This window comes from Gobius niger (genome assembly GCF_951799975.1).
Source record: "Gobius niger genome assembly, chromosome: 6".
Taxonomy (NCBI): domain Eukaryota; kingdom Metazoa; phylum Chordata; class Actinopteri; order Gobiiformes; family Gobiidae; genus Gobius; species Gobius niger.
In genome coordinates, this window is record NC_136857.1 from 33,614,643 (window position 1) to 33,630,660 (window position 16,018).

General features: G+C 40.8%; 1 protein-coding gene across 1 annotated transcript in view; it reads left to right on the top strand.

Annotated features, from left to right (window-relative positions):
* LOC306964326 (uncharacterized protein) overlaps nucleotides 1-16,018 on the top strand; it is a gene marked incomplete at both ends in the record, with an annotated part of 51,095 nt that overhangs the window by 26,291 nt on the left and 8,786 nt on the right. The window contains 5 exons of the mRNA XM_079558317.1: nucleotides 594-768; nucleotides 6,830-6,928; nucleotides 7,163-7,254; nucleotides 8,454-8,594; nucleotides 13,714-13,848. Of these exons, the coding sequence (XP_079414443.1) occupies nucleotides 594-768; nucleotides 6,830-6,928; nucleotides 7,163-7,254; nucleotides 8,454-8,594; nucleotides 13,714-13,848 (642 nt within the window). The remainder of the gene's footprint in view (nucleotides 1-593; nucleotides 769-6,829; nucleotides 6,929-7,162; nucleotides 7,255-8,453; nucleotides 8,595-13,713; nucleotides 13,849-16,018) is intronic.

Below are 16,018 nucleotides of genomic sequence, written 5' to 3' on the forward strand. Positions count from 1 at the left end.
CAACGATTTCCCGGTGGGCGTGATTGACAGACGGCATCAACCAATCAGAGCAACGCTAGATACGTCGCAGCAACACGTGTCAGGAAGCCTTTCCAAAAACGTCCTTATTTACAAGGAACGCTTCGAACGCTGTTTCTTGCTGCTTCTGTGCTTGTTTTAGGCATTAAATTTTTTTCCAAATGATTTAAAACAGACAAAAGAGCGGAAGAAAACATCGTCACTTGCCGCACATGCCATGTCTATTGTTTTGGTAGAGTGTGGTGACGGCTTCCGCGTCTTGGGGGAATGAAGTCCCGCCTCTCGGTGCGTGATTGGACCGATGTGGGTAAAATCGTGAAATGATAGGCTGCGAGGAGCTGTCCAGATGGTTCTTCTTTTGAACAGAAAAGAGGAGTGTCTGGCAGGCCAGGCAACTCGATCAGAGGAGTTGTACAAAATATTGAAGAGTCTCCTCAAGTTAGTAAATGAATATCAACCTCTAATAAATCCTGTCTGATCCAGAGAAATGATTGCGGGTAGCACAGTTTCTAGGCATAAAGCGAAAGGTTTTGACAAAAGTTTCAAATCAAGGGGTAAAAGACTTCTGCCGGCAGGTGGAGACCATCGGAGACGCATACATGGTGGTGAGTGGTTTGCCGGAGAGGAACGGAGACAGGCACGCAGACGAGATCGCCAAGATGGCCCTGGACCTGGTGGCAGCAGTGAGGCAGGTGACCATTCCTCACATGCCCACCCAGAGACTGCAGCTGAGAGCCGGCGTGCACACAGGTATGTTTACTTCGATAACACTTTACAACTACACATTTGCAGTAAAAACACAGACGAAGCAGGTCAGATGTAGCATTAGGCGTTATGGAAGGCCTGTCTAAATAAGTGAGTCTTTAGTCTGGACTTAAATCATGGCAGCTCAACTGGGAGCGAGTTCCACAGTGTTGGCCCTGCCATGGCAAAAGCACGATCGCCCCACTGCCTGAACCCGGACCTGGGCACATGGGTTTGAACTATTTTCTTTTGTCTTTTGTGAGAGCACCTGTAGTGGTGTAAGTGGGGTTACCATATTATTCTCTAACTCCATAAATTTAGGCAGGTCGCCGTCCATTTTCCGGAATTTGTGTAGTTTGGACATTTCAAATGCTAAGTGTTAGTTCAATGCTTGGAAGCCCCAGACCTCCCATCTCTACTGGGGTTTGTATCTTTTTAAAGCTTATTCCAGCCTTTTTTCCTTCCCAGAGAAAGTCCTTTGTCAGATCATTGTATTGTTTAAAGAATGCCTTGGGAAAGGTAATCGGGAGCATCAATATATAATTTATTTTAGGAATGATGCTCATTTTGACAGTGTTTATTTTTCCCCATAAAGTCAATTTTAAGAGCTTCCAGTTGTCTGATTTTTTGCAGGGCTGGTGCTGTGTTTATTGTTACTAATTCATCCAGATCTGCCACTATTGAGATGCCAAGATACTTTATACTGGTTTGTGTATATCTAAAGTTAAAGGAGGTAACCATTTCCGGTGTACAGCTTGGAGATATAGGCAGCGCCTCAGATTTTTGCCAGTTCACTTTATATCCCGAAATCTTTGATAATGTTTGTACGGTTTCCATGAGTTGAGGAATTGACGAGCTTGAGTCTTTCAAAAGTAACAGTATGTCATCCGCATATAAAAAAAGTTTATGCTCCTCGTTACCTCCCTCAACTCCCTTTATGTTACTGTTCTGTCTTATAGCAATGGCCAAGGGCTCGAGTGCTATAAGAAAGAGCAATGGTGACAGAGGACAGCCTCGCTTTGTTGAGCGATGCAGTGTAAAGAAACGAGAAATCAGTCCATGTGTCAATACTGAGGCCCTTGAATTGCTATATAGAATATGCATCCAACTGCAAAAATATGGACCGAAACCAAACTTTTTGAGGGCGATAGAAGTCGAAGGGTTCTCGCGCCGCAATAATATCAGAATCTACGGCATAAAAGAGGGGGTCGAGGGCACTTCCATGATTCACTGAAAATTTGCTCAAAACGAGCTGGCAGAGAGTATTGCTTTGACCGAGTTAGGTATCGAAAGAGCACATAGATTCCTGGGCCCGAAGCCAGCTGTAAGCGCACCTCCGCGCTCTTTAGTGGTTAAATTCTTGAAATACACCACTAAGGAGAAGGTTATCAGCGCAGCATGGAAGAAGCCAATCACCGTGGAAGGAAGGAGAGTGTTTTTTGATCACGACTACACAACCGCTGTGATGGACAAGAGGAAAGAATATCAGCCGATTAAAAAGCTACTGAAAGAGAAGGGTATAAGATTTCACACCCCAATGACAAGGATGCGTGTTTTTCTGGACTCTGGGACTGAGACCTACGATAGCGCTGACCAAGCCGCTGAGGATCTACGAGCGAAGGGCTTCCCAATCCCCCCGATGCCAAAGCGAAGACCGACAACGCAACCAACTTTCTCCTGGGAGCGAGTGAAGAGCACCGGTACCAGAAGAGCGGAATACCGCCAGAGAGCCAAAGAAAAACTTCCCCAATTCCATTACAGGTCAGCCGAAAACGACGCCGAAAATACTTCATCCACCCCGGTTTAAGCAATTTTTTTTTTTTATTATTATTTCTGTTTTTCTCCCTCTGCCTGTTCATCTTTACCGGACTATTACAGTAAGCATTTTCTTTATTGATACTCAACCCACAAGGAGTAGGCTAAATCCCCAAACAGATGTGAATGATAGAGTTAAATTGTTTTTGTTTTGTTTTGTTGTAAGGGGTTGATTGTTGAAATGGACCTATTTTAATAACCTACTTGTTATGGTAAGGTAGTCAGTCTACTTAAACAATTTTGCATTCAAACAGAGAATAAAGGAACACTTGCAGATCTATCTTGAAAATAACGATAATGGTAGTGTAAATCCAGCAATATTGTGGGATGCAGCGAAGGCGGTTTTACGTGGTTTTATAATAGCGGAAACGGCTTTTGCTAAAAAGATAAAAATGGAGAGATTATTAGACGTCAAAAACCAACTTTTGGAACTTGAAAAAAATCATAGTTAAACAAATAATCCAGAATTACTACTTCAAATGAGACCACTTAAACAGGAAATTGACAAAATTTACAGCGAGGATGTAGAGAAAAAGCTTAGATTTACAAAACAGAGATATTACGAGGCTGGTTCTAAGGCCTCCAAAATTTTGGCATGGAGGTTGCGGAAACAGCAGTCGGAAAATACCATTTATAAAATAAAAAATCCCGTTACAAGGAAATTGGAATTTGATTTGGATGGTATACAAAAGGCTTTTGAAAAATACTACCAAAATGTATATGACCAACCAAAAACATTTAATGCCTAAGCGGTGGATGACTTCCTGACTCAGCTGGATCTGCCTTCACTTGGTAAACTGCACAATGAAAAGTTAACCAGACCAATAACAATTGAAGACGTTGATAAAGTGGTTTCCTCCCTGAAATCTAACAAATCTCCAGGACCGGATGGTTTCCCGGGCGAATAGTATAAATCACTGAGAGAGTCACTGCTACCAATGCTGGTAAAAAGTTTTAAATATACTTTTAAAGAGGGTTTTCTCCCCCCCTCCTGGAAGGAAGCCTCTATCTCAGTGATTCCAAAAGAGGGGAAGGATTTGACAGAATGCGGATCTTACAGGCCCATTAGTGTATTAAATCAAGATTACAAAATTTTTGCGGCCATCCTTGCCAAGAGAATGGAGGAAATCATGACTTTTCTGATTGATGAGGATCAGTCAGGATTCGTCCAGGGAAGGCCGACCCAGGATAATATAAGGAGATCCCTACATACAATAGAACACATAAAAAAGCATGACCTAAAGGCTATTCTACTGAGTATGGATGCGGAGAAAGCGTTTGACTCTGTGGGGTGGGCATTCCTTTATAAAGTTATGGAAAAATTCAGTTTTCATCAAGATTTTGTTCGGAGTATCAAAACATTATATACAGGCCCTACAGCCAGAATTAAAGTGAATGGGAGTCTATCTGACCCAATTCACCTGCACCGTGGTGACCGACAAGGCTGTCCTGCAAGTCCAAGTCTCTTCAATCTGTTCATTGAACCGCTTGCACAAGTTATAAGACAAGACACAATCTTGCAAGGTATAAAAATAAGAGGCTCCGAGTATAAGATAAGCCTTCATGCAGATGATGTTTTGGTCAGTCTCGAAAATCCAGATTTAGGTGTCCCCAGATTGATGGATCTGCTGCTGCAATATGGAAATTTATCAGGCTATACTCTCAATATTGAAAAGACACAAGCCCTAGTGTTTAATTTTAGCAAAGGGCGACCTTAGAACAAAATACAAGTTCAGATGGGCTTCTAACACTATAAAATACTTGGGTGTAAGACTGACAAAAGAAGTATCTGAGCTCTATACAGAAAACTACCAACCGATTAATGTGCGTATTAGAGGTGACTTGGATAGATGGGCTTCTTTGACCCTGGATTTAGGTAACAGAATAATGGTAAGAAAAACTAATATTTTGCCCTGACTGCTCTATTTATTCCAATCTCTGCCCATTCAAGTCCCTGATTCTCAATTTAGAGAATGGGATAAAGCCCCAAGAATAAGATTTAAAACTCTACAATTACCTAAATCAGAAGGGGGAATGAGTTTACCATGCCTGAGAGATTACTTTGTAGCAGCACAGATAAGACCACTTATGCTCTGGTGTAATAATAATTATATTGCAAAATGGAAGACCATAGAGTTGTCTCTATCAAATATACCATTACAGAGCTTATTAGGCAATCCACTACAGGCTAAACATTTCGATATTCAAAATCAATGGGTCAGATTTTCTTTAAATATTTGGTTAGATCTAGTCAAACAACTCAAACTTCAAAAAGAAACTCGCTGTCTAATGTGGCTAGTTCATGACCCTCATTTTGAACCAGCTGTAATGGATAGAGGTTACATCCAGTGGGAAAGAGCAGGAGTTACTTCATTGTGTCTTTTAATGGATAACCTGAACTTCATAGATTTTAAAACGATGTGTGAAAAATACCAGCTTGATCGATATGATTTTTATAAATATCTTCAGCTTCGACACTTCTTTGATAAAAATATTAAAAACCTACCCATAGATAATCTATCAGGTATCATACAGATGTTCATAAAAGCCTACAAATCAAAACTGCTTAAGAAAATAATTGGTGAGCTATATATAACAAAATTAAGAGGTCATTCTACCTCCTACATAAAGGAGAAATGGGAAAAGGAATTGGGTGTTGAAATAATATCTGATGAATGGGAATGTATTATTAATAGTCAAATTACTGCTACTAATTCGCAAATGTGGAGGGATTTCTCTTGGAAGAACATTGTTCGGTACTTCATAACCCCCAAACTAAAATTTAGGCAGACTGGTCAACTACCCGAATGTTGGCGAAAGTGTGGTCATTGTCCTGCAGACCATACCCATGTTTTCTGGAGATACACTGTTCTTGACCCCTTTTGGCGAGACGTGCAACAAACGGTAAAAAATGTTCTTGGTTTTCACATAACATTTACGTGTGTGTCTTTTTATCTAGGGAATATAGATCAGAGGTTGTCCACAGCTGATAAATATCTTCTAAAAATCTTCATGACAGCAAGTAAAAAAGCGATCACTAAGCGCTGGCTAAGTACAGACCCACCTACAATTAGCCAATGGAAGGTCACATTTATTGCATGGAACGCCTGACTTTCAATCTGAGACTACAAAAAGAAAAGGATGATGCCTTTTGGGAAAAATGGGACGCATACTTAATGAGAAGAGGCGATATTTGAACTTGTACACAAAACAGTGCTTTTGCTTTATATTTATTTTTGTGTGGATTTTATACCTCTTGTAAACCCCCAGTTTGTTCAATATGTGTGTTTTAGTGTTTTAATTTTGCAAAATATGTATAAACCTGAATAAAAATAAAGTATAAAAAAAAAAAAAGATATTTTGCAGGAAAACCTGAGACATTCACAACAGCGTGGAATAAGTAAGTGAACCCCAGTATTAAATATCTGCTGATCCTTCTTTTGCAGCAGTAACTGCTTTTCTATAGTTGCAGATTAGGCGCTCAGGATGAATCTTTACAAATTCCTCTTTACAAAACTGCTGCAGTTCAGTGAGATTCAGGGGGTGTACTTACTTATTCCATGCTCTCCTGTGAATGTTTACATGTTATGGCCAATAAAAATATGATCAAATGTAAATGTTTGGGTGGTATTAGTTAAAGCAGAATTTAATCATTCTTATGATTTTGATGAAGATCAGACCACAATTTATGACCAATTTAGGCAGAAATGTGAGGAATTCCAAAGCGGTCACATACTTTTTCTTCCCAGTGTACGTGATGTTAGTATCAGACATGGTTTTGAAGTGTTTGGCTGTGGGGTGATCCATGTTTTCAGTTCGGATCGCATTTTTGTGCTGTGAAGATTTTGTCTTTAATCTGCGCTTGGTTCCATGTAAAAACAGCCTCAGACACAATCCGGCGATAGACCACAGTGGTGTTACATTTGGCAAAGGAGGGGCACTTGAATGTTGAGTTCTGGGAGTATTTACTACATACATTGTTTCAAGTTAAAGTACAAAATATGAGGCAAAATGTTCCAAAAGTAGCTCAGAAAGTCTAGATTTAAGCGTAGGATGTTAAATTTCTTTTTTAATATTTCATATCCTACATGATCTGTGTCCCCAGATATAACGTTCAAATCAATTTTTTACTGATCCCAAGTGTAATTTATATTATTGTAATATAATGTTGAAATGTTTCTGAGTGATTTTTTGTAAAGAAAGTAAAAAGTTAAATTTGAATATGGTGGTTTATGTCATGCATCTATTGCAGGCCCATGTGTTGCTGGAATAGTGGGCTATAAAATGCCCAGATACTGTCTGTTTGGAGACACAGTCAACACAGCCTCCAGGATGGAGTCCACCAGCCTGCGTAAGTAATCTAACTTATTTACATTCATTTCAGTTTTTATTCTAGAACAGGGTTAGGCAATGTCAGGCCCGGGGCCAAATCCAGCCCTCCAGCACAGAACTTCTGACCTCAAGGATGATTCTCTCTCTCTCTCTCTGTCTCTCTCTGTCTCTCTCTCTCTCTCTCTCTCTCTCTCTCTCTCTCTCTCTCTCTCTCTCTCTCTCTCTCTCTCTCTCTCTCTCTCTCTCTCTGCAGCTCAGAAGATCCATGTCAGCTCAGAGACATACTTGGCTCTGGTCAAAGACAACGCATATGAGATGCAGCTGCGCGGAGAGGTGGAGGTCAAGGTACAGCTGTGATCAGTCTGACCAGGGGGGATTATTACTGCCAGATTGTCTATCAGGGTTTGACATAGGCCATGACAACATTTGTTGGTCCACTTGGTAAATATGCACCAATCATTGGTCTGGCTGGCGTTCACGGGGCACAGTAAACAGCAGGGTGCTTGATGTACACTAGTCAGTGTGCATTCACCAACTGCACAAACTACGCAGATTTCATGGGTCGGATCACAGCTGACCCTGCTCACCCTGGACACGGACTATTCACCCCTCTCCCCTCAGGCAGGAGGACGGTCTATCAAGATCTATAAATCTGTAAATATAATCCCGCTGCTGTTCTATGTCAATTGCTGTTGTCTTACCATATTTTACTTTATATTTTTTTTCTTATTTATTTTAATATTCTTTATGCCTCATAGCCTTATAGTTTAAAGTTGTATAGCTTATTTTTATCTTAATTCTGTGTTATATGTTATGTGTTAAATGTCTGCACCGAGAAAAACACTAGTTTGTGAACCTGTTCTCAAATAATGGCAATAAAAACTATTCTGATTCTCATTTAAATTGGGTTAAATCAAGACAACAGTGTGTAAAAATAAATGGTGTTCTACAAGGCTCGATATTGGGCCCCTTGCTGTTTTGTCTATACGTAAATGATTTACCGGAAATCTGCAAAAACACCAGCAGCCAATTGTATGCAGATGACACAATCATTTATGTAGCTGCAGCCACTGAGTTGACAATGTTTTCTAGTACTGTCCCTGTCAAATAAACAAATAAATAAATGAACAGCACAGCCTGCAGTTAATCAGAGAAATTAAACGACGGACGCAATAAAGAAAGCACTGGATTGCAATGTTTTAACAAGATTTTATCATGAAATGATCGCTGGACTGTTAACCAAGGCAGTAAGGTGCAGGAGGCTTTGTGCAGGGGCTGTGTATTTGCAGCTGCTCAGGCCATGGAGGGAGCATGGCATGGAAGCTGCCTGCGCACTGCACAGGGCTGGGCAGGGAGAAACAGTGTATGATTTGTATGAAAACATGCACTGAGATGCATGTAAAAACTTTGACGAGTTCTGGTCTATTAAAAGACCAGCCCTGTTCCCACCCCGGCCCTGTTCATAAGAGCCTGAATCAGAGCTATATATTTCTATGCCTCCCCTGTTTCCCTTCTGTGAAAGTGTCCTCTTCCTGTCGTTTCAGGGGAAAGGTAAAATGAACACATACTGGCTGGTGGGCCATAAGAACTACAGTGTGCAGAACGACAGTCTGGTGTGTCACTGGAACCCCAGCATGGCCCGCAAGAAGAGGGCAGCGGCGGGCAGCCAGGCCTCAGTGGCCACGGTGAGTCACCTGTGCAGTGATGCTGCCCACGAAAGGTCATGAAGCAGTTCTACAAGATAATGAACACTTGTATGAACAAATAGGAACAGTATCAGCAGTGATTAACAGGCCTGTACGGTCATTAACTGTCACAAACTGTCAGGAACTGTAATGAACAGTCAGGAACTGTCAGAAACAGTCCAAAACAGTCATGAACATTCAGGAACAGTCAGAAACAGCCAGGAACTGTCATGAACAGTCAGGAACAGACATGAACAGTCAGGAACAGACATGAACTTTCACGAAGAGTCAGGAACAGACATGAACTTTCACGAAGAGTCAGGAACAGACATGAACTTTCATGAAGAGTCAGGAACAGACATGAACTGTAATGAAGAGTCAGGAACAGACATGAACTTTCATGAAGAGTCGGGAACAGACATGAACTTTCATGAAGAGTCAGGAACAGACATGAACTTTCACAAAGAGTCAGGAACAGACATGAACTTTTATGAAGAGTCAGGAACAGACATGAACTTTCACAAAGAGTCAGGAACAGACATGAACTTTCATGAAGAGTCAGGAACAGACATGAACTTTCACGAAGAGTCAGGAACAGACATGAACTTTCATGAAGAGGCAGGAACAGACATGAACTTTCATGAAGAGTCAGGAACAGACATGAACTTTCACGAAGAGTCAGGAACAGACATGAACTTTCATGAAGAGTCAGGAACAGACATGAACTTTCACGAAGAGTCAGGAACAGATATGAACTTTCATGAAGAGTCAGGAACAGACATGAACTTTCATGAAGAGTCAAGAACAGACATGAACTTTCACGAAGAGTCAGGAACAGACATGAACTTTCATGAAGAGTCAGGAACAGACATGAACTTTCATGAAGAGTCAGGAACAGACAGGAACTTTCATGATGAGTCAGGAACAGACATGAACTGTAATGAAGAGTCAGGAACAGACATGAACTGTAATGAAGAGTCAGGAACAGACATGAACTTTCGTGAAGAGTCAGGAACAGACATGAACTTTCATGAAGAGTCAGGAACAGACAGGAACTTTCACGATGAGTCAGGAACAGACATGAACTTTCATGAAGAGTCAGGAACAGACATGAACTTTCATGAATAGTCAGGAACAGACATGAACTTTCATGAAGAGTCAGGAACAGACATGAACTTTTACAAAGAGTCAGGAACAGACATGAACTTTCATGAAGAGTCAGGAACAGACATGAACTTTCACGAAGAGTCAAGAACAGACATGAACTTTCATGAAGAGTCAGGAACAGACATGAACTTTCACAAAGAGTCAGGAACAGACATGAACTTTCATGAAGAGTCAGGAACAGACATGAACTTTCATGAGGAGTCAGGAACAGACATGAACTTTCATGAAGAGTCAGGAACAGACATGAACTTTCACAAAGAGTCAGGAACAGACATGAACTGTAATGAAGAGTCAGGAACAGACATGAACTTTCATGAATAGTCAGGAACAGACATGAACTGTAATGAAGAGTCAAGAACAGACAGGAACTTTCACGATGAGTCAGGAACAGACAGGAACTTTCATGATGAGTCAGGAACAGACATGAACTTTCATGAAGAGTCAGGAACAGACAGGAACTTTCATGAAGAGTCAGGAACAGACAGGAACTTTCATGATGAGTCAGGAACAGACATGAACTGTAATGAAGAGTCAGGAACAGACATGAACTTTCATGAAGAGTCAGGAACAGACATGAACTTTCACGAAGAGTCAGGAACAGACATGAACTTTCATGAAGAGTCAGGAACAGACATGAACTTTCACGAAGAGTCAGGAACAGATATGAACTTTCATGAAGAGTCAGGAACAGACATGAACTTTCATGAAGAGTCAAGAACAGACATGAACTTTCACGAAGAGTCAGGAACAGACATGAACTTTCATGAAGAGTCAGGAACAGACATGAACTTTCATGAAGAGTCAGGAACAGACAGGAACTTTCATGATGAGTCAGGAACAGACATGAACTATAATGAAGAGTCAGGAACAGACATGAACTGTAATGAAGAGTCAGGAACAGACATGAACTTTCGTGAAGAGTCAGGAACAGACATGAACTTTCATGAAGAGTCAGGAACAGACAGGAACTTTCACGATGAGTCAGGAACAGACATGAACTTTCATGAAGAGTCAGGAACAGACATGAACTTTCATGAATAGTCAGGAACAGACATGAACTTTCATGAAGAGTCAGGAACAGACATGAACTTTTACAAAGAGTCAGGAACAGACATGAACTTTCATGAAGAGTCAGGAACAGACATGAACTTTCACGAAGAGTCAAGAACAGACATGAACTTTCATGAAGAGTCAGGAACAGACATGAACTTTCATGAAGAGTCAGGAACAGACATGAACTTTCACAAAGAGTCAGGAACAGACATGAACTTTCATGAAGAGTCAGGAACAGACATGAACTTTCATGAAGAGTCAGGAACAGACATGAACTTTCATGAAGAGTCAGGAACAGACATGAACTGTAATGAAGAGTCAGGAACAGACATGAACTTTCATGAATAGTCAGGAACAGACATGAACTGTAATGAAGAGTCAAGAACAGACAGGAACTTTCACGATGAGTCAGGAACAGACAGGAACTTTCATGATGAGTCAGGAACAGACATGAACTTTCATGAAGAGTCAGGAACAGACAGGAACTTTCATGAAGAGTCAGGAACAGACAGGAACTTTCATGAAGAGTCAGGAACAGACAGGAACTTTCATGATGAGTCAGGAACAGACATGAACTGTAATGAAGAGTCAGGAACAGACATGAACTTTCATGAAGAGTCAGGAACAGACAGGAACTTTCACGATGAGTCAGGAACAGACATGAACTGTAATGAAGAGTCAGGAACAGACATGAACTTTCATGAAGAGTCAGGAACAGACATGAACTTTCATGAAGAGTCAGGAACAGACATGAACTTTAATGAAGAGTCAGGAACAGACATGAACTTTCATGAAGAGTTAGGAACAGACATGAACTTTCACAAAGAGTCAGGAACAGACATGAACTTTCATGAAGAGTCAGGAACAGACATGAACTTTCACGAAGAGTCAGGAACAGACATGAACTTTCATGAAGAGTCAGGAACAGACATGAACTTTCATGAAGAGTCAGGAACAGACATGAACTTTCACAAAGAGTCAGGAACAGACATGAACTTTCATGAATAGTCAGGAACAGACATGAACTTTCATGAAGAGTCAGGAACAGACATGAACTTTCACGAAGAGTCAGGAACAGACATGAACTTTCACAAAGAGTCAGGAACAGACATGAACTTTCACGAAGAGTCAGGAACAGACATGAACTTTCACAAAGAGTCAGGAACAGATATGAACTTTCATGAAGAGTCAGGAACAGACATGAACTTTCATGAAGAGTCAAGAACAGACATGAACTTTCACGAAGAGTCAGGAACAGACATGAACTTTCATGAAGAGTCAGGAACAGACATGAACTTTCATGAAGAGTCAGGAACAGACAGGAACTTTCATGATGAGTCAGGAACAGACATGAACTGTAATGAAGAGTCAGGAACAGACATGAACTGTAATGAAGAGTCAGGAACAGACATGAACTTTCGTGAAGAGTCAGGAACAGACATGAACTTTCATGAAGAGTCAGGAACAGACAGGAACTTTCACGATGAGTCAGGAACAGACATGAACTTTCATGAAGAGTCAGGAACAGACATGAACTTTCATGAATAGTCAGGAACAGACATGAACTTTCATGAAGAGTCAGGAACAGACATGAACTTTTACAAAGAGTCAGGAACAGACATGAACTTTCATGAAGAGTCAGGAACAGACATGAACTTTCACGAAGAGTCAAGAACAGACATGAACTTTCATGAAGAGTCAGGAACAGACATGAACTTTCACAAAGGGTCAGGAACAGACATGAACTTTCATGAAGAGTCAGGAACAGACATGAACTTTCATGAAGAGTCAGGAACAGACATGAACTTTCATGAAGAGTCAGGAACAGACATGAACTTTCACAAAGAGTCAGGAACAGACATGAACTGTAATGAAGAGTCAGGAACAGACATGAACTTTCATGAATAGTCAGGAACAGACATGAACTGTAATGAAGAGTCAAGAACAGACAGGAACTTTCACGATGAGTCAGGAACAGACAGGAACTTTCATGATGAGTCAGGAACAGACATGAACTTTCATGAAGAGTCAGGAACAGACAGGAACTTTCATGAAGAGTCAGGAACAGACAGGAACTTTCATGATGAGTCAGGAACAGACATGAACTGTAATGAAGAGTCAGGAACAGACATGAACTTTCGTGAAGAGTCAGGAACAGACATGAACTTTCATGAAGAGTCAGGAACAGACAGGAACTTTCACGATGAGTCAGGAACAGACATGAACTGTAATGAAGAGTCAGGAACAGACATGAACTTTCATGAAGAGTCAGGAACAGACATGAACTTTCATGAAGAGTCAGGAACAGACATGAACTTTAATGAAGAGTCAGGAACAGACATGAACTTTCATGAAGAGTTAGGAACAGACATGAACTTTCACAAAGAGTCAGGAACAGACATGAACTTTCATGAAGAGTCAGGAACAGACATGAACTTTCACGAAGAGTCAGGAACAGACATGAACTTTCATGAAGAGTCAGGAACAGACATGAACTTTCATGAAGAGTCAGGAACAGACATGAACTTTCACAAAGAGTCAGGAACAGACATGAACTTTCATGAATAGTCAGGAACAGACATGAACTTTCATGAAGAGTCAGGAACAGACATGAACTTTCACGAAGAGTCAGGAACAGACATGAACTTTCACAAAGAGTCAGGAACAGACATGAACTTTCATGAAGAGTCAGGAACAGACATGAACTTTCACAAAGAGTCAGGAACAGACATGAACTTTCACAAAGAGTCAGGAACAGACATGAACTGTAATGAAGAGTCAGGAACAGACATGAACTGTAATGAAGAGTCAGGAACAGACATGAACTTCCACGATGAGTTAGGAACAGTCATGAACAGTTAACAGTTATAAAGCTTATTTTATTCGGTCATCTGTCCAGTCCTCGGTGACCATGCAGAGCCTGACGGACAACATGCCCACCCCTGTGTCCCAACTTTCTCCAGCGACCCAGACGCCCCCGCTCCCAGCCAAACAAACAGAGGGGAGTGGGAGTCATGGCACACTGGGCTCTATGGTGAGCGGGCTGCAGGGAGGAGAAGCCAGTCCTCTGACCAGAAGACAAGACCACAGTGAGGTGCAGCAGTCCTGACCACTCACTGACCTATGGACTAAACTGAAATGACTCTTTTTTTTGAATAATGTAGTAATTGCATGTGTAATGTACCCAGCTGGATAGAGGAGCCAAAATGTCCACTCAAGTAAGAGTTACATGGCTTTATTATATTACTCAAGTAGAAGTAGAAAAGGTATTTTGTAAAAACTCTGCTTGGGTGCTGTGTAAGTGTTTGTGTGCAAAAGTGGATTTATGTTTTTCTGTTGATGTAATACATGGAACAAAACACAGAGAGTAATTTCAAATATGTTACATCCAAGGAATATATCATATTTACTGGAGAAATAATAAAAATAAGGACCATTCACCCAATCATTTGACTTTATTCCTTCCTGCAAAAGCATTGATATTATGTTCCTCAAATATAAACTACTCTAAACTACAAGCACTTCAAAAAGTACTGAAAGTTTTTCTCCAATGATAAACACTGATTTACGAAGCCAAGTACTAAATTGCAGGTAGCCAAAACAGATACAAATATTCCTTCATACCTGTAGCCATCTCCACTCTAAACGCTGAGTATAAAAGGAGTTTACAGGCACCAAATTCAGTGTGAGGGGAAAAAAAGTTGTTGTATTCTCTTGTTCTGTTGTAAGGTTTTGCACTTCGGCATCTTGTTTGAACTGGTGAATGAATGCATTTTTATTGTTCTTGTCTGTTTTTATGTATCTATTTTTATGTATTTTGTGCTGCAAAACTAATTGCCCTATCGGGGACATGAAATAAAGTGAAGTGAAGTGAAGCCTATACTTAAAATGAGCACATTCCATTTTATAGCGTTTTGAACCTCATTTATCATTTGTTTCTATAATTTGTGTCCCAAATTTGAAATGATTAAGCAGGCCCTAAATGCCTGGACCCAGAACCAAATAATGGTTTGCACTCTGAACCTTAGTCTCTCTTAGTCAGACAATGAACAGTGGACACAGTTTCTCTTTGAACACATTAGTCAGCCACCTTTATTTGCCATTGCAGTTTCATATAAAAACACACTGATGAGTGTTTAGTGTGTTTCTGTGTAATGTCTCATATTTTCAAGAAAGTGTCACTTTGGGCCAAGAGAGCAGTACTTGAGGGTTGGGTTCAAATATCTGAAATAGAGTGCAGTGTCGAGGAAAATGCATGCTGTGTGTCGGGAACTGTGTCCAGTGTGTCAGCCCTCGTACATCATTGCCTTCGTCAAACTTTAGAAAAAATACTGTGGAATCCCCATTTAAATGACTCACACAGATGTTGTTTTTGTGACAAGCCTCCTTATTTCCTCAGGACATAGCCAGTTATTTGTAAATTGGCAAAAAAGAAAAAGACTCTATTAGTATCATGTAATCATAGTTAAGGTAGGCTGAGGAAGTGAGAGTAAGTAAAGTAAGTATTATGAATTGTGTGAGTTTAACTTACAGTAATATACTGAGTGGCCCAGGTAGGGTAAGGGTTAGTAAGCCCTGACCTCTGGGACACACGTCCTGTATATGTGTTTATGTTATCTCTGTTTCACTGGGGACTCTCTGGGGACAGGACTCCCCTGGAAATCCTATTCTCAGTAGGACTTTCCTGGTTTAAAACAGGTCAAAAAACAGAGATGTGAAGGTGGCCACACTGACTGCTGCCACTGAGCTGCATCTGTGTTTAAGTCCACCACAGTTACTACTCCTTCAAACATTCAAAACTGCATAAGAGTTTTGCGCTGAAGGTAAATGCTTACTTTATATATCTTATGAATGGCCAGCGTTCCCCACACCCACTCAGCAGAGCGGCCAACTGGTCGTCAGACTGCTCTGGACCCCGGCTGGACAGAGGACAATAGGAGTGAATGAGGGAGAGGAAAAGTTTCATTGTTGGCTATGGCCCAAAGCAAACAAGGAGAAAAACACAAGAAAGAGGCAGTGCATGGACCCAGTTCTACCATGTTACAAGCCTCTTGCAGAATGTGGTTTTATTTAAACCACAAACGTATCAAAGACATGGTTGAATCCTGAAATAGTGTAAATGCTGTTGTAAAAACACTCTGCTGCAAGATGTCACTCTGTTTCGAACAGTGATTTGAAGCTCCGGCACAAACGACTTCCACATT